Genomic DNA, 25,113 nt, shown 5'->3' with positions numbered 1-25,113 from the left:
CTGCTGCTGCAAGACAGGTCCTTGTTAGAAGAAGTAGATTTTAAAGCTATTACCTTTTTCTTATGGGAGGACTCTTCCTCGTTGTGTTGTTTCATGGTAAGCTCATGCGTCATCAGGGATCCAAGGAGCTCTTCAAGTTGAAGCTTGTTCAAGTCTTTAGCTTCTTGGATCGCCGTCACCTTGGCTTCCCACGACCTTGGTAGACACCGAAGGATTTTCCTGACAAGTTCACTGTTAGTATAGTTCTTGCCAAGGCTTTTAGGCCATTGACAATATCAGTAAACCTAGTGAACATGCTTGTGATTGTTTCATTTGAATCCATTTTAAATAGTTCATATTTATGAACCAAGATGTTTATTTTGGATTCCTTGACTTGATTCGTGCCCTCATGGGTCACTTCAAGTCTGTCCCAAATTTCTTTTGCAGAATTACAAGTTGAAACTCTATTGAATTCATTACGGTCTAAGGCACAATAAAACACATTCATTGCTTTAGAGTTTAGTTGTGCCTTCCTCATGTCATGTTCATCCCAATCCGTTTCTAGTTTGGGTACCTCAACACCCTCTACATATGTGGATGGGATGTATGGGCCATTCACTACAATGGTCCACATCTCATAGTCTTGGGCTTGGATGAATATTCTCATCCTAGCCTTCCAGTATGAGTAGTCGGATCCATTGAAGAAAGGAGGTCTTTGGGTGGACTGACCCTCAATGTGAGAAGATCCAAATGGGGTTGTCATTTTGATCTTTTAACTCTTGAGTGGAAGAGTTTTTGGCTCTGATACCACTTGTTGCCCAGATAGACAACCCAAGAGGGGGGGGGGTGAATTGGGTTTTTAAATTAACTTAGCTAATTAAAACTTTGTGGATGATTAACTAAATACTATAGCCAGTTATTTAATTAAAGCTAAGTGCTGTGAGTAATGTGTGGGGAAGAAGATGAGAGACAATGCACTACAAACACAAAGTTTTATAGTGGTTCGGAGCTAACTCTTGCTCCTACGTCCACTCCCCAAGTCTCACTTGGGAATTTCACTATAACCCCCTTGGATTACAGCCGGTTGTTTTGCAAGCTCACAACCGAACTTGTTGTTTTACGAGCTCACAACGAACTCGGTCGGTTTTTCCAGGCTCACCGACTAGAACCAACCCCGATTGTTTTCCCGGGCTCACAATCAAACCCTTACACTCGTTGGTTTTAAACCGGCTCACCAACCAACCTTAATCCCCTTGATTCAATCCTCCGATTGAATCAAGTAAATACACGAGATAGAAGAAAACAGAAAATAGCTTCTCAAAAAGCAGATTTAAAACAATATAATCGTAAAGGAGTTAGAAGCCCTCAAACGCTTTTAAGATGGTGAAGAGGTGTGGCTTCTGGAACTCCGGTCTCCTCTTGAAAGAGTGATCGACTTGAAAGCAGGAGGAGGAAGCTTTGAATGCTGGGAAGATGTTGGTGGAGCAGTAAATGCAGATCTTCCCTTTTTCTCGTTGAAGAGCACTTAGAGAGCTTGAAGACTTGAATGCTAGGAGTGGAATGTGTGTTCTCTACCTTGCTACAGTCTTCTGTGGCTATTTAAGCCAACCCCCACGGAAACTAGCCGTTACTCTGCTTTTTCTGGCCGTTCTGCACACTCTGCGCAGCCTGACAATGTGACCGTTGGTGGGTTGGAGTCGACTCGCGCGATCAGGAGTCGACTCGGCTGTAGCAGGAGTCGACTCGAGCTTTTCCGGAGTCGACTCGGCAACTGTTCCCAGTTTGAATTAAAGTTGCCGTCTTGACTGGGAGTCGACTCGTCTTGACCTGGAGTCGACTCGCCAACTTCTGGCGCTGACCTGGCAATTTTGGAGTCGGCTCATCCTCTGTAGTCCGTGGATCCAAATTTGAATTTTGTCCACTCGAGTCGACTCGACTGTCCTGGGAGTCGACTCGAATCTCAGAGCCCGAACTCCCGATTCTCTGTCTTTTGGCTCATCCAGTCTTGGAGTCGACTCGAACTTTCTTGGAGTCGACTCGGCTCTCAGTTTCCGAAAGTTGGTCTTCTGCCTTTTGATGTGAAGCTTGTCTTGGAGTCGACTCGAGCTGTCTGGGAGTCGACTCGAATCTCAGAGGCAGTAACATGGTCTTCTGTCTGTCGATGGTCGCACAGTCTCGGAGTCGACTCGCATACTGCGGGAGTCGACTCGAATCTCAGAGTCCATAAAACGCTCTCTGACTTTTTCTTTGTGTACCGCTGGGAGTCGACTCGCGTTCCACTGGAGTCGACTCGAATCTCAGAGTCCATAAAACGCTCTCTAACTTTTTCTGTGTGTACCGCTGGGAGTCGACTCGCATTCCACTGGAGTCGACTCGAATCTCAGACCTGAAAAACTGCTCTTCTGTCCTTCTGTCTGTTTTCAGTCGGAGTCGACTCGTACTAATCAGGAGTCGACTCGAGCTCGTGCCAGTGACCTTGATACGCTTGGAGTCGACTCGTGAAACTCGGGAGTCGACTCGTATCTCAGACATTGGTTCATGCAGACTTCTTAACTTATCCAAAATGCTATGAACCAAGTCTAGAGACACTTGGACAGGATTTTCACTGAAACACTCAATTGAATTCATTAGTAATCACAAGATATACTCAAATGCTTTGAGCTCATCAAAATCAAACGGGGTTTTAATCGATCACTCCACACAATTACAAAGACTGGCTTAGAAACCTCAAAATTGTTTTGGACTGTGAGAAAATAGGCTACATACTCGATTCAGATATCCCCACACTACCAACACGTCCTACCGATGTTCAGCGTGAGATGCATAAAAAGTGGCTGGATGATGACATTAGAGTCAAGTGCTATATGATGGCATCCATGTCTAATGAACTCCAATGCCAGCATGAGAATCTCAAGACTGCTAGGGACATACTAGCACACCTGCAAGAGTTGTATGGTGAGCAGAGTCGCACAGCTCGTTTTGAAGTGTCCAAGAGGCTCTTCAAGACAAAGATGCGCGAAGGGCAGTCTGTCCATGATCATGGTCTGACCATGATCAAGGACCTTGAGGAGCTTGAGAAGCTCGGGATGAACATGCACAAGGAATTACAAGTGGATTTGATCCTACAGTCATTTCCTGATTCATTTGGTCAGTTTATAGTAAACTACCACATGAATAAGATTGAATGCACTAAGACTGAACTGATCAACATGTTGGTAACTGCTGAGGGAGCCTTGAAAAGTTCAAGGGGCAATGTCCTTGCTGCTGAGTTGACTTCTGGTTCCAAGAGAAAGTCTACTTGGAAGAAAAAGAAGCCTGCTAAGAAGCAGAAGAAAGACAAAAAGCCGAAGAAGGAAGTTCAAAAGAAAAAGGCTAATGACAAAGGAAAATGTTTCCACTGCAATGTCGACGGCCACTGGAAGAGAAACTGTCCTTCATACCTCGAGAGCCTGAAGAACAAGAAAGGTGACACACCTTCAGAAGGTATAGACTTGCTCATAATTGAAACTAATCTAACGGTTTCTTCTACTTCTAGTTGGGTTATAGATTCTGGTTCTAGTGCTCATCTATGCACTACCATGCAGGGTCTAAAGAAAAGTAGAAGGCTGGCGGAAGGTACAGTAACCCTTTGGGTTGGCAACGGGGCAAAAGTTGCTGCTGTGGCTGTGGGCACCTACCATCTGCGACTACTGTCTGGTTTTAGTTTATTACTTAGAGACTGTTATTATGTACCTGTTGCTAGCAGAAATTTGATTTCTGTTTCATGTCTAGCACAGGAAGGTCATATTTTTATATTTGACAAACACTGCTGTTCTATTTATTTAAGAAATAAAATAGTCGCACGTGGTTTTATGATTGACAGTCTCTATCATTTACATACGGATGTATCTGTGAATGTTACCGAGCAAGAAGTGAGTGCCAAAGGGTCCAAGAGATCCAGAGATGAGATAAACCAAAGATATTTGTGGCACCTCAGACTTGGCCATATTGGAGAAGATAGGATGAACAAAATGGATAAAGATGGGCTTCTCGGCTTATTGACTTCCGAGTCATATCCAGTTTGCGAGTCCTGTCTTCAAGAAAAAATGGCTAAATTGCCCTTTGTAGGACATGGGGAGAGGACCACTGAAATACTTACCCTAGTACATACAGATGTATGTGGCCCATTCGATGTGCTAGCCAGGGGACGTTATTCGTACTTCATTACCTTTACCGATGATTATTCACGGTATGGGTATGTGTATCTTATGAGACACAAGTATGAATCTTTTGAAAAGTTTAAAGAGTTCAAGAATGAAGTAGAAAAACAAACTGGAAAACCTCTTAAGGCTCTTCGATCAGATCGAGGAGGAGAATACCTTAGTGGGGAATTTCGGGACGATCTCAAGGAAAATGGCATAGTCTCACAGTGGACACCTCCGGGTACACCTCAACTCAACGGGGTGTCAGAAAGGAGGAATCGGACCCTATTGGATATGGTCAGGTCCATGATGAGCTTCACTGATTTACCTATGTTCCTTTGGGGAGATGCCTTACTCACAGCGATTTATTTATTGAATAGAGTTCCCTCTAAATCCGTTCCTACCACACCGTATGAGATATGGCATGGTAAGAAACCAAGTCTTGGTCATCTCAAGATTTGGGGATGTCCGGCCCACGTCAAGAGACTACAGGCGGACAAACTAAAGGCTAGGACCATAAGTGCTCGTTTTATAGGATATCCTAAAGAGTCATTAGGATACAATTTTTACGTCTCAGAGGATCACAATGTGTTTGTGAGCCGTCATGCCATATTCTTGGAAAATCAGTTTATCCTTGATAGAGGCAGTGGGAGGAAAATTGAGCTTGAAGAGAAAGTCTCTGAAAAGCAACGAGTCATGGATCCTATTGAACCCATTCATACAGAGCCAGTACACGATGTCCCTCGACCACCTCGTAGATCTAGTAGGGTCTCCCATCCTCCCGATAGATACTTAGGTATACTAGAAGAGGATACCGAGGAAATGTTCCTAGTGGGAGATAGGGATCACATACAGGATCCCAAAACCTACAACGAGGCAATATCTGATATCGATTCCGAGAAATGGCTGGAAGCCATGAAGTCAGAGTTAGACTCCATGCATTCCAACCAAGTCTGGACCTTAGTAGACCCACCAGAAGGTATTGTACCTATTGGATGCAAATGGATCTACAAAAGGAAAATAGGTTCGGATGGAGAGATAGAGACCTATAAGGCAAGACTTGTGGCGAAAGGGTATAGTCAGCGCGAAGGCATTGACTATCAGGAGACCTTTTCACCTGTTGCCATGCTAAAATCCATCCGAACATTGCTTGCCATTGCAGCATTTCATGATTATGAAATCTGGCAGATGGATGTGAAAACTGCATTCCTGAATGGACATCTTGATGAAGATATCTATATGGAACAGCCTTTGGGATTCACTTCCAGTGATGGAGATCACAAGGTCTGCAAGCTGCAAAGGTCCATCTATGGACTAAAACAAGCATCTCGGAGTTGGAACACTCGTTTCGATGACGCAATCAAAACGTTTGATTTCATCAAAAATGAAGAGGAACCGTGTGTTTACAAAAAGGTTAGTAGGAGCGCTGTCGTATTTCTCGTACTGTACGTGGACGACATCCTCCTAATAGAGAATGATATTCCCATGCTAACCTCGGTTAAGGTCTGGTTGTCAAAAGAATTCTCAATGAAAGACCTTGGGGAAGCATCCTATATTTTGGAAATAAAGGTCTATAGAGATAGATCTAAAAGGATGCTTGGCCTTTCACAGAAGATGTACATAGAGGAGGTGCTGAAGAGGTTCAGCATGGAAAACTCCAAGAGGGGTCTCTTACCCCTAAGGCATGGAATTCATCTCTCCAAGAAGATGTGCCCCAACACATCTGAAGAGATTTAACGCATGAGCAAGATACCCTATGCATCGGCAATAGGGAGCCTCATGTATGCCATGCTATGTACACGACCTGATATAGCCCTTGCTGTGAGTGTCACAAGCAGATATCAGTCGAATCCAGGTGAAGAACACTGGACAGCTGTGAAGAATATTCTTAAGTACTTGAGAAGAACTAAAGATTTATTCTTGGTTTTTGGAGGATCATCAGAGTTAAAGCTAGAAGGGTACACAGATTCAGACTTCATGACTGATGTTGATGATAGGAAATCAACATCTGGATATGTGTTCTTGTGCAATGGTGGTACGGTGAATTGGAAGAGTTCTAAACAACCGATCATTGCTGATTCTACTATGGAAGCTGAATACATCGCCGCCTCTGAAACTGCTAAGGAAGGCTTCTGGTTCAAGAAATTCATTGCAGAGTTAGACGTGATGACATCAGATGCCATAACACTCTACTGCGATAATAATGGCGCCATAGCTCTTGCTAAGGAGCCAAGGTCTCATCAGAAGTCCAAGCATATAGAGCGGCGCTTCCACCTCATACGCGACTATGTTGAGAAGAAATATGTAGAAGTGCAGAGAGTAGACTCCGCGGATAACGTGGCAGACCCGTTCACTAAGCAGCTAAGTCAGTAAAAGACTGAAGCCCACCTTGAGAAGATGGGGCTTAGATATATGACTGATTGGCTTTAGTGCAAGTGGGAGATTGTTAGATGTATGCCCTAGAAGCCAATCTGGCTGACACATTGTTAATTCTAGGGACATAATTTTGTACTTGACTATTTATTATTGAATAAATAAAAGGCATCTTTTCATTCATATTATTTATGTGTCTATGAATCGTCCAAGAAATTAATAAGATGATGATACATATTCTCAAGAGTTGAGAATTTGAGCCATGTATCATTGGTGATTAATTTCTAAATGCTCCTGATCAATGGATCATCACGAGGACGGTGATCGATCCGATCAGTGCACAGATCACTTTCCTTCTGGATGGACGAGACTTGAGTCCACAGTGTAGGGACACTGAAGTGATAGTGCAGGTGCTTGTTAGAGAACAAGGGTACTGAGCGTGACCAAGACAAGAAGTCACTTGGATGTCTATCCACTCGTCAGTGACTTGCTTGATGTTGCAGTAGTGTGACTGGTCCTTTGACCTGCGGTGCTTCGGCTACTCACAGGAAGGTTATTGTAGTTTGACTGCACACATACATGGTCCCTAGCCATATGGGTCCATGCAGTGTAGATTGGCTGCAGTAAGTTCACTGTAGGAGTAGGGTATGCACCTATAAGGAATCTATCGACCTTGATAGATAAGGAGAGATCCTATGTGATTTATAAGACTAAGTTCGTAAGACCTCGGCCGGGGCAGTATGCATAGTGGAGAAAGAGTTTTCCACTCTCGAACTTAAGTCGAATAAATCTTCACATATGACAGACGATGGGGTTTGACGAGTTGTCCATGACCTCCGTCCTGTAGGGATCCACGATAGTAGGACTGTATCACATATTAACTGCACCTAGAGGTTCACCATTCTATTCTGCTGGGTAGCCACTACATGCTGCTAGGTGTCACTGGTGGATGGTGTGACTCATAGGGATTATCTTGATGATCGATAAACCCTAATGAGTTGAGTTGGAATCGTTCCAACCCATTGAAAGGAGTCTTCAATGATATTGTGATAGAGATCACAATATATCTCACTACCAGTCAGAGTAGAACCTATGGGGTCACACACACTAGAAGTATTGACTGATCTGATGGTTGAATAGTGATTAGGAATCACAAATAATCAATTCGATTGATATTCAGTTGAAGAAGGAACAAAGAAAATTAATTAATTGGACTTGAAACAAGAGTCCTACTTCGGGTAGGATTCCTAGAGTCCTAATTGGATTAGGACTGGGAATCCTAGTTGGAGTAGGACTGGGATTCCTACTTGGATTAGGATTTCCACAATCCTACTTAGAATAGGATTTTGAATTCAATATGAATTCCTACTTAGAATAGGATTCCTAGAATTTCCAATTGGATTAGGACTTCGGATTCAAATTGAGTCCTAATTGGATTAGGACTAAAATTAAATACATCCTAATATGGATTAGGGTTTCTTAAGTCACAATCAATTATTAATCTAATGAATCAATAAGACTCCTAATTGGATTAGGATTGAAGAGTTCAATTGAGTCAAAATTGATTCAAGTACTAATTGGATTAGGACTTACCTAGATTGGATCCATTGGTTCACCCTTGGGCTAAGCCCTAATAGGATTAGGGCTTGACCACATTAGGGCAATGCAAACCCTAATGTGGACTAGGGTTTACCAAGAGGGAGGGGCGCAAGCCCCTCCCCTTGATCACTTGGTGCGGCACAAGAGAGGGGGCCGGCGCCCCCTCTTTGGAAAGTCATCTAGGGCTCCTACTTTGGAGGAGCCCTTGATGGCTATAAAAGGGCTTATGAGGCCGGCGCCCTAGAAGCATTGAAGCCTCTCCCTCTTATGCCGTGGCCACCCTCTCCCTCTCCTTGTTTCAGCCGCAAGCAAGGGAAGAAGAAGATCCAAGTGTTGGCGGCCTCCTCCCCTTCCCTTCCTTCATCCAACGCAAGGAAGAAAAGAAGGCTGCGTGGGGATTCTTCTTCATCCTCTTCTTCATCCTTCTTCTTCCTCCACTCAAGCATATTCAAGAGTTGAAAGAAAGAGAGGAGATCAGCCATCAAAAGAAGTCTTTGCAAGGGAGCTAGCACCCCGGGAAGACAAGAGATCTTTGATCAGGTCCTCTGCTTCGTGTGGATACCCGTAGAGGCCGGACGTTTGAATGGCTTCAAACGAACCCTCAAACTAAAACCACGAGCTTCAGTTTGCGGTGATCATCTACCCGCACAAGGTGAAGATTTGATCTCCCTAAAGGTTTTAAAAGTATTAATTCTTATCTAACTACGAACGGTCTAGAAACAGCGTTCATGCGATGAACGTCGATCCCGCTTATGTCGATTCCGCTGCAATCTGATTTTTGTTTTGAAATATCAGCGGCATAGGCGGGGTTCCAACAGTCGCCACCCCTTATCATCCACAAACAAGCGGACAAGTTGAAGTATCCAATCGATCAATTAAGAATATTCTGAAAAAAACGGTTAACCCAAATCGCAAAGACTGGTCTTTGCGTTTAACTGATGCACTTTGGGCTTATCGTACTGCTTTTAAAAGTCCGATTGGTATGTCTCCGTACCATCTTATTTTTGGCAAACCTTGTCACTTGCCTGTGGAATTGGAGCATAGGGCCTACTGGGCTATTAAGAAATTTAATTTTGACATGGATAAGGCTAGTTCACTACGCAAACTTCAACTTAATGAACTAGAGGAAATTCGGAATGAAGCATATGAGAATGCTCGAATTTATAAGAACAAAATGAAAGTCTTTCATGATAGAAATATTATAAGGAAAACATTTGAGCCTTCCCAGAAAGTTTTATTGTATAATTGACGACTTCATTTATTTTTAGGAAAATTGCGATCTAGGTGGACCGGCCCGTTTATAGTTAAAACTGTTTATCCGTATGGAACCGTTGAGATAGAGAATCCAAACACCGGTAATATTTTTAAGGTAAATGGCCAACGTTTGAAGTTATTTTTGGATAACTTTACCCCAGAGGTTGAATCGACCAATCTGGGAGATCCTGTTTATCAGGATTGATCTCTATATCTGCTAGAGATGTTCTGTTTGTACATAATTTTTTCATTTGCTATGATAATTGGTGAGCAACAACAGTATGCGGTCAGTCTATTAGGTAAATTCTAACCTTCAGCCTTATTTCATACAATCATATTTCATGCATTCATGTTGAAACATTGGAGACAATGTTGAATTTAAGTTGGGGGGAGAGATTACTGTATTTTTCTATATATCATACCAATTGTCATATCATTTCAAAAAAAAAAAATATTACAAAAATAATAAAAAAATAATATATATATAATAATAATAATAATAATAATAATAATAACAAACATATATTTTGTTGCATCTAATTACCACTATATTTTTTTTTTCAAAGAAATAAACATGTGCAGCTATTAAGGCAAGGAGCATATTATGACTTATTAGAGATCTATTATTAGATCCCCACACAAGTATTCAATGACAATAGGAAAACCTCAGGAGTTCACTTGTGTTACCTATTTGTTTGTTGACCTTATTCGCAAGAGAAGTACGAGTATCCTTGTCTTAAAGTCCATGTTTTGGTTTTCACATAAAGATAGAGTTTGAAATTCCCGGCTAGATCACCTGGGTGCCTTATGTTCTGACCTTGGTTGACCTATAGTCACAATACAGTCACGTTACATATGTATATATATATATATATATATAAAGAGAGAGAAATAATACTGTTTGTCTTCACTGAGTAACCGGGCCTCTTGCCTACAAAGCAGCGAGTGTTCGCGTAAAAAGGTGAAAATGACTGAAATAAGAGACTAGTCTGGCCTCGTGGCGTAGTCTGGTTCGAGTAATTAAGTCCGAGGGGTGTTTCACCTAATGCCTTGAGCCAACTGGATCAAGAGTCATTGACCCAAAGCTCGTTACATGGACCTTACTAGAGCCTAATGGAGTCAGACTGTTGTAGTCACTATGCGAAAAAAAAAAAAAGTGTGCGGAAAAAATTAAACATGAGTAAGTTAGTTAAACTTAAACCAAGTGACGTGTGGATGACTGGTTTGACTCCATTGTTTTAGAACTCTGTGTACCTGGGATGTCTAGTTGGGATTGATAGCTTCATTTTTACATGCGAACCATTCTGGATAAATAACATGTGATATTCGGAAAATTTTGTGGATTGGGAGCTAACAAATGGTAGTTAACACTTGTGAATTTGAGTAGTGCACCTAGAACTCAAAGGGTACCCAATTGTGGTGGAGGTATAGGTATTCTGAGACGTCATATTTACATTTGCCTTAAGAGTTGCTATATTTTAAAGTATCTTCTAACTTAAAAACGATGTTTGTGGGTAACATCACTGCAAACCTGAGGATGATAGTGTTATTTTGATGATTAACAAGCAATTATCTAGAGTATATTATAAGTTAAATTGATACTTCATTTATAAGTTCATTACTCTCAGTATATTTGTATGAATTGATATAGATACATGTCTTTGTTCATTTGAATGAATCTAACCTTGAGATGCAGCAAAGTGTAGATTGAGTCGACCCAAAGGTTGATTGGGTCGACCTCGGCACATCAAGAAGTCATTTGGCACACTTCTGCAAAATTGTTACAGATGAACAGTGAGTTGGGTCGACCCAAGGTAAGCATGAGTCGACCCAAACTTCAAGAACCTCAAAACATGAAAGAAATATGTTCTCTGGATTTACTGAGAGGGTCGACCCAAACAGTGGTTGAGTCGACCCAAGCTTGAGTCGACCCAAACCCTGAGAGGGTCGACCCAAAGGCAAGACAGAAAGGCAGACAGAAAATGGTTCTCTGGAATTACTGAGAGGGTCGACCCAAGAAGAAGTTGAGTCGACCCAAGTGAACTTTGAGTCGACCCAAAGAATGGTTGGGTCGACCCATGGAAAGGAAGGCTGAAATTTCAAGTTTCTGTGTTTTCTGAGAGGGTCGACCCAAGGAATGTTTGAGTCGACCCAAGTGAATGTTGGGTCGACCCAAGGACAGGTTGAGCCGACCCAAACACGGGCTGAAGCATAACGGCTAGTTCTGCAGATGTACTTTTTGTCCTTCCCAAGGTCAGTAACGGCTAGTTTTTCAAATCTAACCATTGGGGCTTGTCCAAAGGATGTGGGAAGCTATTTAAAGGGGCACTATTCATCAGATAGAACAACTTTTGAAAGAGATATCAAAGAGTACACAAGAAAATAAAAGTGCCCTAATCTTCTTCATTCAAGTGCTTCATCCAAGAATCAAAGAAAGGGGTTGAGCAGATTAAAAGAGTCATCAAGAGCTCCATCTTCCCTTGAAGAGTGAAGCATCTTTGACAAAGAAGAGCAAAGCCACTTCAAAGCGATAAATACTTTCTAACTCTTCTTTGTAGTTAATATTGTTTTATTTGCTCATTTAGGAGTTTGAATCTTTCTTTTTGTTTGTCGAACTATTTGTAAAGGTTCGTTGCTGAACCCGTAAAACCAACAAAGGTTTTTGGTGAACCCGAAAAACCAAAGTGTAAAGGTTCGTTGGTGAGCCCGCAAAACCAACAAAGGTTTTTGGTGAACCCGGAAAACCAAAGTGTATAGGTTCGTTGGTGAGCCCGTAAAACCAACAAAGGTTTTTGGATTGTGAGCCCGGAAAACAATCCAACTGTAATCCGCGAGATTATCTTCCATCTTTGTTCTAGTTTAACTCATTCAAATAATCTAAGAAAGCAACCACCGCATTTAATTAAGAAAGCTTTTAAAACACCAAAAGAGAAGAAACCAATTCACCCCCCCCCCCTCTTGGATTGTCACCTTGGGCAACAAGTGGTATCAGAGCAAGGTGCTCTAATAGTACTCATTGATCTCACAATCAAGAGTTAAAGATCATGACAACCTAAGTGGGATGTTCTATGAGTGAGAGACAATTAATTGATAGACCTCCACTATTTGATGGTATAAACTACACATATTGGAAAGCACGCATGCGCATTTTTATTCAAGCACATGACTACGATTTATGGAGTATCATAGTCAATGGGCTACATACAAATGCTAATCATGATAAGAAAATGGCTCAGCAAAATGCAAAAGCCATGAATATTCTAAATTCTGCATTGGGTGATAGTGAACTTAATAGCATATCTTTTTGCATAACTGCTAAGGAAATATGGAATATGTTTGAAGTTAAATATGAATACACTAACGTTTCTAGTGAATTTGAAACTAGTTCCGAAGAAGAAGAGCATCAAACTGAAACTGAAAATCTATGCTTTGTAGCACATGAAGATGAGGTATGTACTCGAACACAAAGTGATTTCTCATTCAAAAATCAAGTACATACTGAAGCTCAATCTGATTTTACATTTGATGAACTTCATGATGCTTTTTCTTATTTATACCTAGAATATAAGAAGCTTAGTTTAAAGAATAAAAAGCTAAATCAGAAAAATCTATCTCTTGCTGAAAGCTATGATATAACTCAGAAAAATAATAAATTACTTTCAGAAGACAATGAAAGGCTAACTAAAGAAGTTAACAAATTTAAGCCTATAGTCGAAAAATTTACTATCAGCTCTGAAAAACTGAACTTAATGATAAATAATCAAAGAGCTGAATTTGAAAAGGCTGGATTAGGATATCAATCTTGGTACACACAAAAATTCCTTAATGATATATGTGTTAAATCCTCCACTATCTATCCTAAAATGGATTCTAATTTATCTGATGAACCTAATGAACAAAAACAGAAAATTAAAAATCCATCATCTACTTATATTAAATCGATGTTTGTTAAATTTAATAAGAGTATGCAGAAATACATTCCTTATTATCCTTTAATCTGCAAGCCTATGGACAAAATAGCCATTAAGAAAATATGGGTTCCAAAAGGAACAATAATAGCTAGCCTACAAGGACCCAAAAGAGCTTGGGTTCCTAAGTTGAAAATCTGAATATTTTCTGTAGGTGTGTCTAGCACTCAAGGCTCCAACAAAAGATGCTAATTTAGAAATTGGGTGCTCTAGACATATATTAAAGAATGAAACTTAAAATATACTTTAGAAAAATAATTGAAATGAAAAGAATAATGAAATCAGTAATTCCTTGCATCTCATCATTCTCTTTGCCTTGGTATCTAATTAAAACATAAATTGGAGGTATTAATCAATTTTGTGATATAGGTAATATTTTTAAAAAATATAATCAAATCACTTTATTTTATAGTATGCCTTACTTACTGCTGGATAAGTTGCTAAATGATTAATCAATTTATTAAGAATAACTCTATGAATTCTCTATATGCTTGATTGAGAGTTTTTATCAATGGTATTATCTTATTGATCATAGACATGAGAATGTATACTTGGTATGCCTTTAAATATATGCACTATGAATACCAAGATTAAAGAAACCACTTTTGGCATATAAAATCAACTCATACTAGTATGGACTTAATCTCAAAAGACCTTGTCATTGGTTCACTTAGATTAATTTTTGCAAGGTCAAAGTTTGCTATGTATGTCATCTAGAAAAATAAACTAGAATCATTTCTAAATTTGAAAATATTGTTTCCACCTATTAGCCGTTGGAAATTCTCCATAAGAACTTATTTGGATCTCTAGGATTGTGAACCTAGGAGATAAGCTCTCTAATTTTGTAATTATGGATGATTTCTCAAAGCTAATGTTGGTTTTATTCTTGGCACTTAAATTGAAATATTTTCCGTTTTGGCACAAACTTACAAAAGGTTTCAAATGAAAAAGGTTTGCAAACTGTGAAAATTCATGGCACAGCTTTGAAAACCAATTTGTTGATAAAATGGTATTGAATACAATTGTGCTTGCACCAAGAACACTATTGCATATAGGGGTTATAAAAATATATATAAAAAAAAAATTTAGATCCTTTGTTGTGTAAGGACAATGCTTTGTGATAGCAACTATCATCACAACTTGTCATATTATAAGATTTCTATTAAATCTATTTTTAAAGAAAACCCCATGTGAACTCATGAAAAACAGAAAATCAAATGTTGCATACCTTCATGTTTTTCAGTTATACATATTATGTTCTCAAGAATGAAATATATGCCAAATCTGATAAAACAAGTATTTCTTTGGATATTATTCTTTAAGCAATGCATATAGAATATTCAATGAAAAGTTACTAGTTGTAGAAAGATCAATTTATATTATTCTTATTAAAACTAGATCTTTTATTGAGAATATAGTTTATCACTTTGATTCTATGTAACAATCTGAATTTTGATAGAAACAACTATTTAAGATAATTTGATTAAAACTTAACTGGTATATCTTATTGATAATTATCTTAAGCAAATAGAATCTAAGCTAAATTGCTTTTGAAAATAAGAAATTGGTTTGACTTTGATAAATCTTCTTATTGCCTCACATGGGTGTCCTTGAACCATATTATTTAATAAAGTTATCTCTTCAGTTCAAGTGACTTGTGCTTGCTTATATTTAGGCAATCTCTTGAGTAAAGTGACTCAAATTCAATTATTGTCATGTCTCATGTTGAGTCATCTAGTTAAGAGATATGTTGTATGAATGTTTTTGTATCCTAGAGAACCTAATGAATTGCCTTCAAGAAAAGAAAAAGATTTTGCTAATGATACAGGATTTGTGAGCAAGAAATTTCAACTTGAAGGACACCTCGATGAAAGATACAATAAACATTCCCTTGGAAACAAAAAAAGAGGAAGATTTTCTTCAGCCAAGGGTGTAAAGAATCTAAAAGGTATTTGGCTTGAAGAATGCTAAATGTACTGGTAATCTAAACTCTTCTCTTGTGAGTTAGTTGAGCAAAATCAATAGTCTGAAATTATATGGTAGCATGATTAAACCTTTAATTGCTGATCATCTTGATATCATGCTTCATTCTCATGCTAGTGATAATTGTTTAATGGTGTGATTAAATTGAAGTTTACTTTTTCCTATATAATGCATAACCATGAAATACACAAGTTTATGCCTCAAATCTCTAATTCAAAATAACTTGTGATAAGCTATGAATCATTGGGCATAATGAAAATGCTGTTTGCATGATATACATTTATATGCAGCATATTAGATTAATTCTTTATTCTGCTCTTTCATGTAAATTACTTGAGAATAACAAAAAGAGGGAGAGATAAAGAAAAGAAAATGAACAATTATTCAAGAAAAGTAAAATCTAAGTAAAGGCAAATGCTCCAATCTTTAGGAAAAGCAAAACAAGCATAATATATTTGGCACATTTGTAAGACTAATATGAACATTCCTTTGGAAGAGATAAAATCCGTAATTAATTACAAGAAAAGTTTGAAGTGAACATTTTAACCCTTCTATATTGCTCATCATAGGGATGGTGTCAATGGGGAGGCTAGTGGTAGTACCCGACACTATTTGACCTAACTATTCGGTGTAGGGCATATTAGGGACGGCACAAGAGGGAGGCTAGTGTTAGTACCTCGTGCCCCTTCCAACTCCACCGGATAGGGAGCAAATAGAGTATAGAGCATAGAAAAGTAAAACCAAAAGAAATGAAGATTAGAATGTTCACTAAGTGGTTAAAGGAAGAAATTCAAAAATGAGGAAATGAATGACAAGATAAATGAAAGTATATAAAAAGCTTGTGAAAAGCCAAATGAAGTTTCGATCACTTGAAAACACACCTTTAGGATAAAATCAGTGTAGAATTATATATAAATAGGGAGAGTTTATTTAAATAGAATTAATTTTGATGCCTTGATTGTTTGCTCCGATACGCATCTGAAACATATCATTTTCTATCTTATAAGTTTATTAAAATTAGTCTAAATGATGCATTTTTCAATGATCTTGATTGCAAATAAATGGTTCTAAACATATGATATTATTTTGATATTAAAAAGATTTATGGTGCTTCATATATACATTGCTGAAAAACTATGACTAAGAAATTAATATTTTGAATATACACTCCTACATAATTAAATGCTTCTATCATTAAAAAGAAAAGCTATTTTTAAGAAGAGAGTTAATGATCCTAAAGCTTAGAATATTTCAACTCACTTCAATAATTCTTATAGGAAAGAAAATGTAATTACTTTTAAAAAAAATTTGAGCTTCAAAAGAATTATTTTCTGATTAATATTTCCATACATATTCAAAAAAAAATAAGAGGAAATATAATTTATTCTTGAAAGATTAAAAAGAGTGATTGCTATAAATTTTGAAAAATTCTAGATCACTCTACATTCTTGATATTATAGAAGAACAAAAAAAAAGGTTTGAAAGAAAATGCATCTTTTGAGGGGGAGCTTTAAATACTCAATCTCTTTATTGAAAATTATCTTCAAACTCTAAACTCTCAAATGGAATGATTAATTAAGGGGGAGAAAGAAAATTTCAGAGTGAGAGATCATATAGAACTTAATCGTATAAATTCGCATCTAAAGATGAGACAAAGAATACTAAATGTAAAGTGGTATTAAACTTTGTGCTTCATTGAATATCTTTTGAAAGTTGGATTTCCATCTGTATTCATCGGTAAATCATTTATTTCTGAAAATTTAATTGAAAAGGATTCCATCTGTCTTAGTTTTGAAAATTTATCTTGGAATCTACTTATGAGTTCTTATTGGCTTGCACTTTGGTGTTTCAATCCTGAGCCAATTCATTTTAATTGATTTTGATGCTATGATCTTTAAAGGAGTAAAAGAAAATTTTTAAGAGAGCTCTAAAAGAACTTTCAAAGCCTTGAATTTTATGTATCCTACACTGCATAAATTCATGTTTTGGTATATATGCCCCAATACTTTTATATCATGAAAGAACTTTGAAGTCATTAAGAATTAAGGATTCAACATAATCTTATGTTTTTCGAGTATATAAGTTTTGATCTTTATTTGCTCTTATACTATACTCTGAAAATTAATTAGATTACTCTCATTTTGTTATATACTTAATATATATATATATATAAGATGTTGAATTTTCATTCGTGCCTTCTTTGAATATTATTCTTGATACTCCTTGAAATAACTTGAAAAAGATTCCATCTACACTTGATTTGAAAAATATCTTTGGAATCTACATTTAGAGATCACTTCTGGCTTACATCCTTAATATCTCATTCCTAAAGCCAAACACATAGAAATAAGGTATCATTTTATTAGGGATCATGTGCAAAATGGAAACATATGTATTGAGCATATATGTACTGAAAAATAATTAGCTGACATATTCACAAAACCCTTGAGTGAGGATAGATTCTGTACGCTAAGGAGGGAATTAGGCATATGTGATCCTTTTTATTGAAGAGATATAAAAGGGAGCAAGCAGTCTCATGATACATTCCTCCCATTTCTAAAAACCTATGAAACATGAGTCAAACTTGTAATCTATAGATTCCTTACTCATGTATCATTGTCCCAGAAAGAATTTGTAAGGATTGGAAGCAAGGAAAATTTTTAGAAGCGAAAAGGAAGAGAAAGGAAAAATTTCTGAACTTGGGTCGACCCAACCCAGAATAGGGTCGACCCAACGTTGAGTCGACCCAAGAAAATTCTTGAGTCGACCCAACGTCGGGACCCCACTGTTAAAAGGGGGACCCGTGAGCTATCTAGAGCACTATTTACCCTTTGTCCTCTTCCGAAAACCCTATTTCCCACTCTCAAATCTTCTCCAATCATCTCCAAACAGTAGATTACTTCAATATCTTGGAGAAATGGGACCCAAGAGAGCCGTAGCCAAGCGATCCGGGAGAGTCTCATGATCTTGTTTAGAGCCTAGGATATGTATCTAGTTCTCATATGTATTTTGTGTTGATCATGTATTTTGAACCTTGATTGAGGAACATTGTATTTGCTTTTGTTTTTGGCATGATTGTACTAAAATGTTCCTATTTTGATCAATGAAGTTTGAATGTTTGTTATTGTGTCCTTTCCCATGTACCTATTTGATGATAACAAAAAGGGGGAGAAGTAAAGAAAGAGTAATAGGGGAGAAGTAAAGATAGAGTAAATAGAGTAACAAAAAGGGGGATAAGTAAAGAAAGAGTAATAGGGGAGAAGTAAAGATAGAGTAATAAGAGGAGAAGTAAAGAAAGAAAGAGAAATAATTTGTAAAACAAATTGAAAATCATATAGGAAAGCATATACATCCAAGGGGGAGCAATTTGCAACAATGAAAATGATCAAGTCAAAAATTTATATCAAATTTCAGAATTTGGCACATATAAATTCAGAATTTGGCACGCACCTCTCGCACCCCGATACATAACCTGAAACTCATATTTTATCTCAAATTTTTGAAGTTTCATCGCTAATGAATTATAAATAAAAGGGGAAGCAATTCAAAGAGTCAAATTGGCAACATTTAAATAATATAGGGGGAGATTTCACTCTTATATATGAAAAGCTGAAATTCAGCAATTTAAACCCTTTTATAAACTGTTTTTTAAAGACAAGTATCAATAGGCTTATACTCTTTATTTTGTAATCATCAAAAAGGGGGAGATTGAGGATGATAGTGTTATTTTGATGATTAACAAGCAATTATCTAGAGTATATTATAAGTTAAATTGATACTTAATTTATAAGTTCATTACTCTCAGTATATTTGTATGAATTGATATAGATACATGTCTTTGTTCATTTGAATGAATCTAACCTTGAGATGCAGCAAAGTGTAGATTGAGTCGACCCAAAGGTTGATTGGGTCGACCTCGGCACATCAAGAAGTCATTTGGCACACTTCTGCAAAATTGGCACAGATGAACAGTGAGTTGGGTCGACCCAAGGTAAGCATGAGTCGACCCAAACTTCAAGAACCTCAAAACATGAAAGAAATATGTTCTCTGGATTTACTGAGAGGGTCGACCCAAACAGTGGTTGAGTCGACCCAAGCTTGAGTCGACCCAAATCCTGAGAGGGTCGACCCAAAGGCAAGACAGAAAGGCAGACAGAAAATGGTTCTCTGGAATTACTGAGAGGGTCGACCCAAGAAGAAGTTGAGTCGACCCAAGTGAACTTTGAGTCGACCCAAAGAATGGTTGGGTCGACCCATGGGAAGGAAGGCTGAAATTTCAAGTTTCTGTGTTTTCTGAGAGGGTCGACCCAAGGAATGTTTGAGTCAACCCAAGTGAATGTTGGGTCGACCCAAGGACAGGTTGAGCCGACCCAAACACGGGCTGAAGCACAACGGCTAGTTCTGCAGATGTACTTTTTGTCCTTCCCAAGGTCAGTAACGACTAGTTTTTCAAATCTAACCATTGGGGCTTGTCCAAAGGATGTGGGAAGCTATTTAAAGGGGCACTATTCATCAGATAGAACAACTTTTGAAAGAGATATCAAAGAGTACACAAGAAAACAAAAGTGCCCTAATCTTCTTCATTCAAGTGCTTCATCCAAGAATCAAAGAAAGGGGTTGAGCAGATTAAAAGAGTCATCAAGAGCTCCATCCTCCCTTGAAGAGTGAAGCATCTTTGACAAAGAAGAGCAAAGCCACTTCAAAGCGATAAATACTTTCTAACTCTTCTTTGTAGTTAATATTGTTTCATTTGCTCATTTAGGAGTTTGAATCTTTCTTTTTTTTTGTCGAACTATTTGTAAAGGTTCGTTGGTGAACCCGTAAAACCAACAAAGGTTTTTGGTGAACCCGGAAAACCAAAGTGTAAAGGTTCGTTGGTGAGCCCGCAAAACCAACAAAGGTTTTTGGTGAACCCGGAAAAACAAAGTGTATAGGTTCGTTGGTGAGCCCGTAAAACCAACAAAGGTTTTTGGATTGTGAGCCCGGAAAACAATCCAACTGTAATCCGCGAGATTATAGTGAATTCCCAAGGGGTCGCTTGGGGAGTGGACGTAGGTGCTAAGGAGAGCACCGAACCACTATATATTGTTGTGTTTGTGTTGTGCTTGTGTTTACATTTATTCTTGCATTATCTTCCATCTTTGTTCTAGTTTAACTCATTCAAATAATCTAAGAAAGCAACCACCGCATTTAATTAAGAAAGCTTTTAAAACACCAAAAGAGAAGAAAGCAATTCACCCCCCCTCTTGGATTGTCACCTTGGGCAACAAAACCCTCACGAGACAACACTCGTCCACTAGGGTAACCTAGGGGTTTAACGGCTTGTTGCACGTGCTAAGTGCAATCGTAATGCTCTACGAAAGTGAGTATTTATTTTAATTCATGCATATTGATAAAATAAACAATACTTTTGCACCCTCATTTTATCATTTTCACACTAAATTGCTAGAGACTAACAATAAGTTAGTTGGAGGGTGTGATGAGAGTACAAAAGTGAAATTTTCATATTATCTTAATTAGTATTATAGCTAATCTTTATTAATAAAATTAATTAATTAATGCTTTATTTGTGTTTGAGTGCAAGTAATTCAAAAGATCCAATAATGCTGGGTTTGAGCCCAATGCTTGGCGTTCCGAGCTCAACAAATCCTTAGCGTCTCATCTGAGCCTCACGCCGCCCATCATCCGCATGCAATCCATTTCACTGTATCCAGATGCTTCAGCTAGCATAAGTGCCCGCGTTGTGGCATCAAACGTCTACAACCCGCCTCATTTAAAGCTCCCCTTCCGTTCGAGCAGGATTCATCCGTGAGGAGCTTCCCAGCGTCCGTCATCTCCAATCGTTTCATCTTCAAATTCCCAACGGCAGCGAGGGAAATCCAAAGCCAAACCGGCTCTTTCTTTCATCCGTGAAATAACTCCCCAAGCTCTTTTGGCTTCCAAGCAACAGAGAACCGTCCCAGCCATGAAGAGCATCCCAACCGATCGTGGCATCTCCTCAGAGTCCTTCCGTCTCCCCCATTTCTTCCCAGCTTATCCACAAATCCAGCAGCTGTGAGGAGTCTTCTCAACTTCCCAACATAAATGTCTTCCCAGTTTCTCTTCCCAGCTTCTCATCTACCCGTGAAGCACATTCCCACAAACAGAGCATGCATCCGTGAGGAGTTTCCCTGCATTTGTGGCGATGTGCGCAACTCCCAAACTTCTGCAACGTTCCCAGCTGAAGAGTCTCAAGTGATTCAACTTCATCCCGCATCTCAAGCAACCGGATCATCCCCAAACCTCCACGCGTCTCACCAGCCGCGCCTTCAACATGCTATAAAAAGGGGAGCCATCCGGTGGAGGAGGGGGCGGATGAAAGAGGAGGAGAAGCAGCCGACGGATCTAAGGGGGAGCCATCCGGAGCATCTCCTCTTCCAATCTTTCCAGCCGGGCGAGAGAGGAGAAGAAGCCACGAAGGAAGAGGCCACGGAACCAGAAGGGAGGACGGAGCAAAGAAGGGAGGCCACGGAACTCGGAAGCCATCTATCTGCATCTAGTCTTCCGATCTTCTCAGTCGGGCTTGGGAGGAGAGAAGGCAGCCAGGTTCCATTCAACTCCAAGCTTTTAATCCAGTCGAGCGAGAAAGAAGGGAGGCCACGGAACCAGGGAAATCTTCAATTGCATCTTTCCTAGCCGGGCGAGAGAGGAGGAGAAGCATCCGGAGGAGAAAAGCCAAAGAAAAGAAAGAAAACAGAGTCCTCTGTTTTCTTAAGAGAAGAAAGAAAAAGAAAAAGGGATTTATGCTTATTTTATTTATTCTATGCTAATCCCTTTAATAAAAATATTTGCATCTCATATGGATAGCTAAATCTTTTTTAACTAAGGCTAGGGAAAAGCCTAGCATTTTCTTCATGTATTTTCTTTAATCATCAATGGGATTTTAATATTTTAGATTTGATTTATGGTGCAGTAGATTGATAGAAATTATTTCAAATTTATATATTTTCTTTGATTTGTTATTTCCCCCGGGTATAACAGATGCTTAGAAATCCCTGTAGTTTAAAATAGAATTACTGTAATGCTGCCCATAAAACTAAATCTATTTTATTATGATTAATAGATGATTTTAAGAAAAGCATGATTAAGTGCTAGGCTGAATCCTTATGCCTTAGTTATATTTTTGTCAATCTGAATATTATTTAGCCTTTAGTTTTTGTTCACTGTCAAATCCCTGTGGATTCGATCTCGGACTCACCAAGAATATTACTTTGCTACACCCTATACTTGGGGTATTCTACATTTAATTTCTCTTTTTAAAAGAGCAAGATTAAAATCGTAGCACCTTACACCCCCAAACTCTTAGGTGAGTGATCACTGGCTTACGCCCAGTCCACATCTCATGTGGTGTTTTAATTATAGATTTACTAGGAACCTTATTTAAGATATAGCAGGCAGATTCTAGAGCATATCCCCAAAAGGATAAAGGCAGGCTAGCGAAACCCATCTTGGACCGGACCATGTCTAACAAAGTCCTGTTCCTCCTTTCAGATACACCGTTATGTTGAGGTGTTTCAGGAGCGGTCCACTGAGACAGAATCCCATTCTCTTCCAGATAAGTCAAGAAATCACTGGAGAGATATTTCCCTCCTCGATCAGATCGAAGAATTTTAATATACTTTCCAGTTTGTTTCTCTATTTCATTACGATATAATTTGAACATTTCAAAAGACTCGGACTTATGCCTCATAAGAAACACATGCCCGTACCTAGACAGGTCGTCTATAAACGTAATGAAATAGCTGTACCCTCCTCTGGCACTTGTACTCATAGGTCCACATACATCCATATGTACGAGTCCTAGAATATCTATGGCTCTCTCACCTTTTCCAGTAAAGGGTGATTTGGTCATTTTACCAAGAAGACAAGACTTACAAGTTGGAAATGATTCAAGATCATTAATATTCAGAATACCCAACTTAGCCAACTTGTTGATCCTGTTCTTGTTAATATGTCCTAGCTGGCAATGCCATAGGTAAGTATCAGAGACATTATCTATCCTGGGTCGCTTACTTGATGTGTACATTACACTAACAGGATGTGATATTGTGTAAATGCCATTTATTAATTGTCCATCAACCATAATAACACCATTCACAATGATATTACAAGAACGATTCTTTATTGATATTTCATAACCGTTTTGGGCTAAAAGCCCTACAGAAATGACGTTCATTAAGAACGACGGACAAAAGTGACAGTCACTTAAGGCGATTATATGAGAATTGAAAACTAACTTAAGATCTCCCAATGCTAGAACTGGAACAGTCCTTCCATCTCCAACATTCAGGAACCTCTCATTATCCTCAAATCTCTTATTGACATGCAGTCCCTGTAATGAATTGCAAATATTATAAGGACTTCTGGTATCCAATACCCAAATCAATTTATCACATATGGAGAAATTACAAGGAGTTATCATATAAGTACCTTGCCCAGCAACTGTTTGCTCATTTCTCCTAGGCTTGTTTGGATCAAGGGTGGCTACATACAGAGGACAGTTCCTTTTCCAGTGTCCCAGTTTCTGACAGTGGTAGCACACCGCCTTTCTAGGGTCAGCCCGCTTTCTTATCATCTGACAAGATGTCCCGACACTTAGCACCTTTCTCTTCCTTTTATTTTTATTTTTAATTTTATTTTTGTTTTTTCCCTTTCCCAAAGGGACGACGTCCTGCCCCACCACCAACCACATTAACCGGCCCTTTCCTGAGCTGGTTATCCTTCTCAAAGTTCTGCAACAACCCCAAAAGACCATGGAAGTTGAGTACAGGCTTTGTCATTCTATAATGAGTGAGGAATGGTCGGTAGGAATCAGGCAAGGAATTCAAAATCGCGTCCTTTCCCAATTGTTCATGCAGGGAAAAGCCGAGTTTGCTCAGGCGCTCTATCAACTCGATCATGTACAGTACATGGTCCGTAACAGAGGCCCCTTCCCTAAGTTTGGCGTTGAAGATACAGCAACTGGTACTATATCTTTTATCATCATCAGGGACGCCAAATGATTCATTCAACACTTGAATGATCTCGTTCGGCTGAGCACTCTCGAATCTCCGCGAGAATTCGTCGCTCATTTCCGCTAGCATAATGCACCGGACAGTGATCCGATCACTCGTCCATTTCTGGTAAGCGTCACGGATTGCTACCCGTGCATTAGCAGGAGGCAATTCAGGTGCCGGATCAGTAATTATATACATGGTCCTCTCGTGTTCTAGGACGATCTTAAGCTTTCTAAGCCAGATTGAAAAGTTGGGACCGGTCAACTTATCATTATCTAACAATGACCTAAGTGACAATTGAGTGGCCATTTCTGCAAAGAATGACAACAAAGCCTAATCAGTAAATGAATCAATATAATCAAGAAATTTGGATTTTAGTCCAAAGATCCTCCCACCATTTTGTACGAATCAATAGCCTCTACTTTAATCCGAAGAATTACTCCTAATTCTTTAGTGGGTATCGGAATCCACATAGACTACAGATGGGCCCGAGTGTGTCTCGGCTAACCCATCTGTTTCTAAGGGTAGGTTCATAACCAATTGCTTCACCAAACAACTTCCAGTATTATCCTTTTGCCACAGGCCACTTCAGCAGGTGTGTGTCACCTCCACTGAAAAACCTGGTCAGGTCCAACCATCAACTTGCTGCAATAAGTTTATCACATTAATAGATGAGCAAGCCCGAGTGTGTCTCGGCTCACCTGACCACCTATTTAATGGATGCAACCGATTCAACATTAA

The 25,113-nt window shown here is 38.9% G+C and overlaps 1 protein-coding gene across 1 annotated transcript; it reads right to left on the bottom strand.

The window, feature by feature from the left end:
- Positions 1-24,009: 24,009 nt before the first annotated feature.
- On the bottom strand, positions 24,010-24,681 carry LOC120108827. The gene has a single exon (XM_039122554.1). The coding sequence runs from the start codon at positions 24,679-24,681 to the stop codon at positions 24,010-24,012; it is 672 nt and encodes a 223-aa protein (XP_038978482.1).
- Positions 24,682-25,113: the final 432 nt, after the last annotated feature.

Source organism: Phoenix dactylifera, unplaced genomic scaffold (assembly GCF_009389715.1).
Source record: "Phoenix dactylifera cultivar Barhee BC4 unplaced genomic scaffold, palm_55x_up_171113_PBpolish2nd_filt_p 001573F, whole genome shotgun sequence".
Classification (NCBI taxonomy): domain Eukaryota; kingdom Viridiplantae; phylum Streptophyta; class Magnoliopsida; order Arecales; family Arecaceae; genus Phoenix; species Phoenix dactylifera.
Note: the sequence above shows the minus strand (reverse complement) of the source record. Positions and strands in the feature narration are given on the sequence as shown.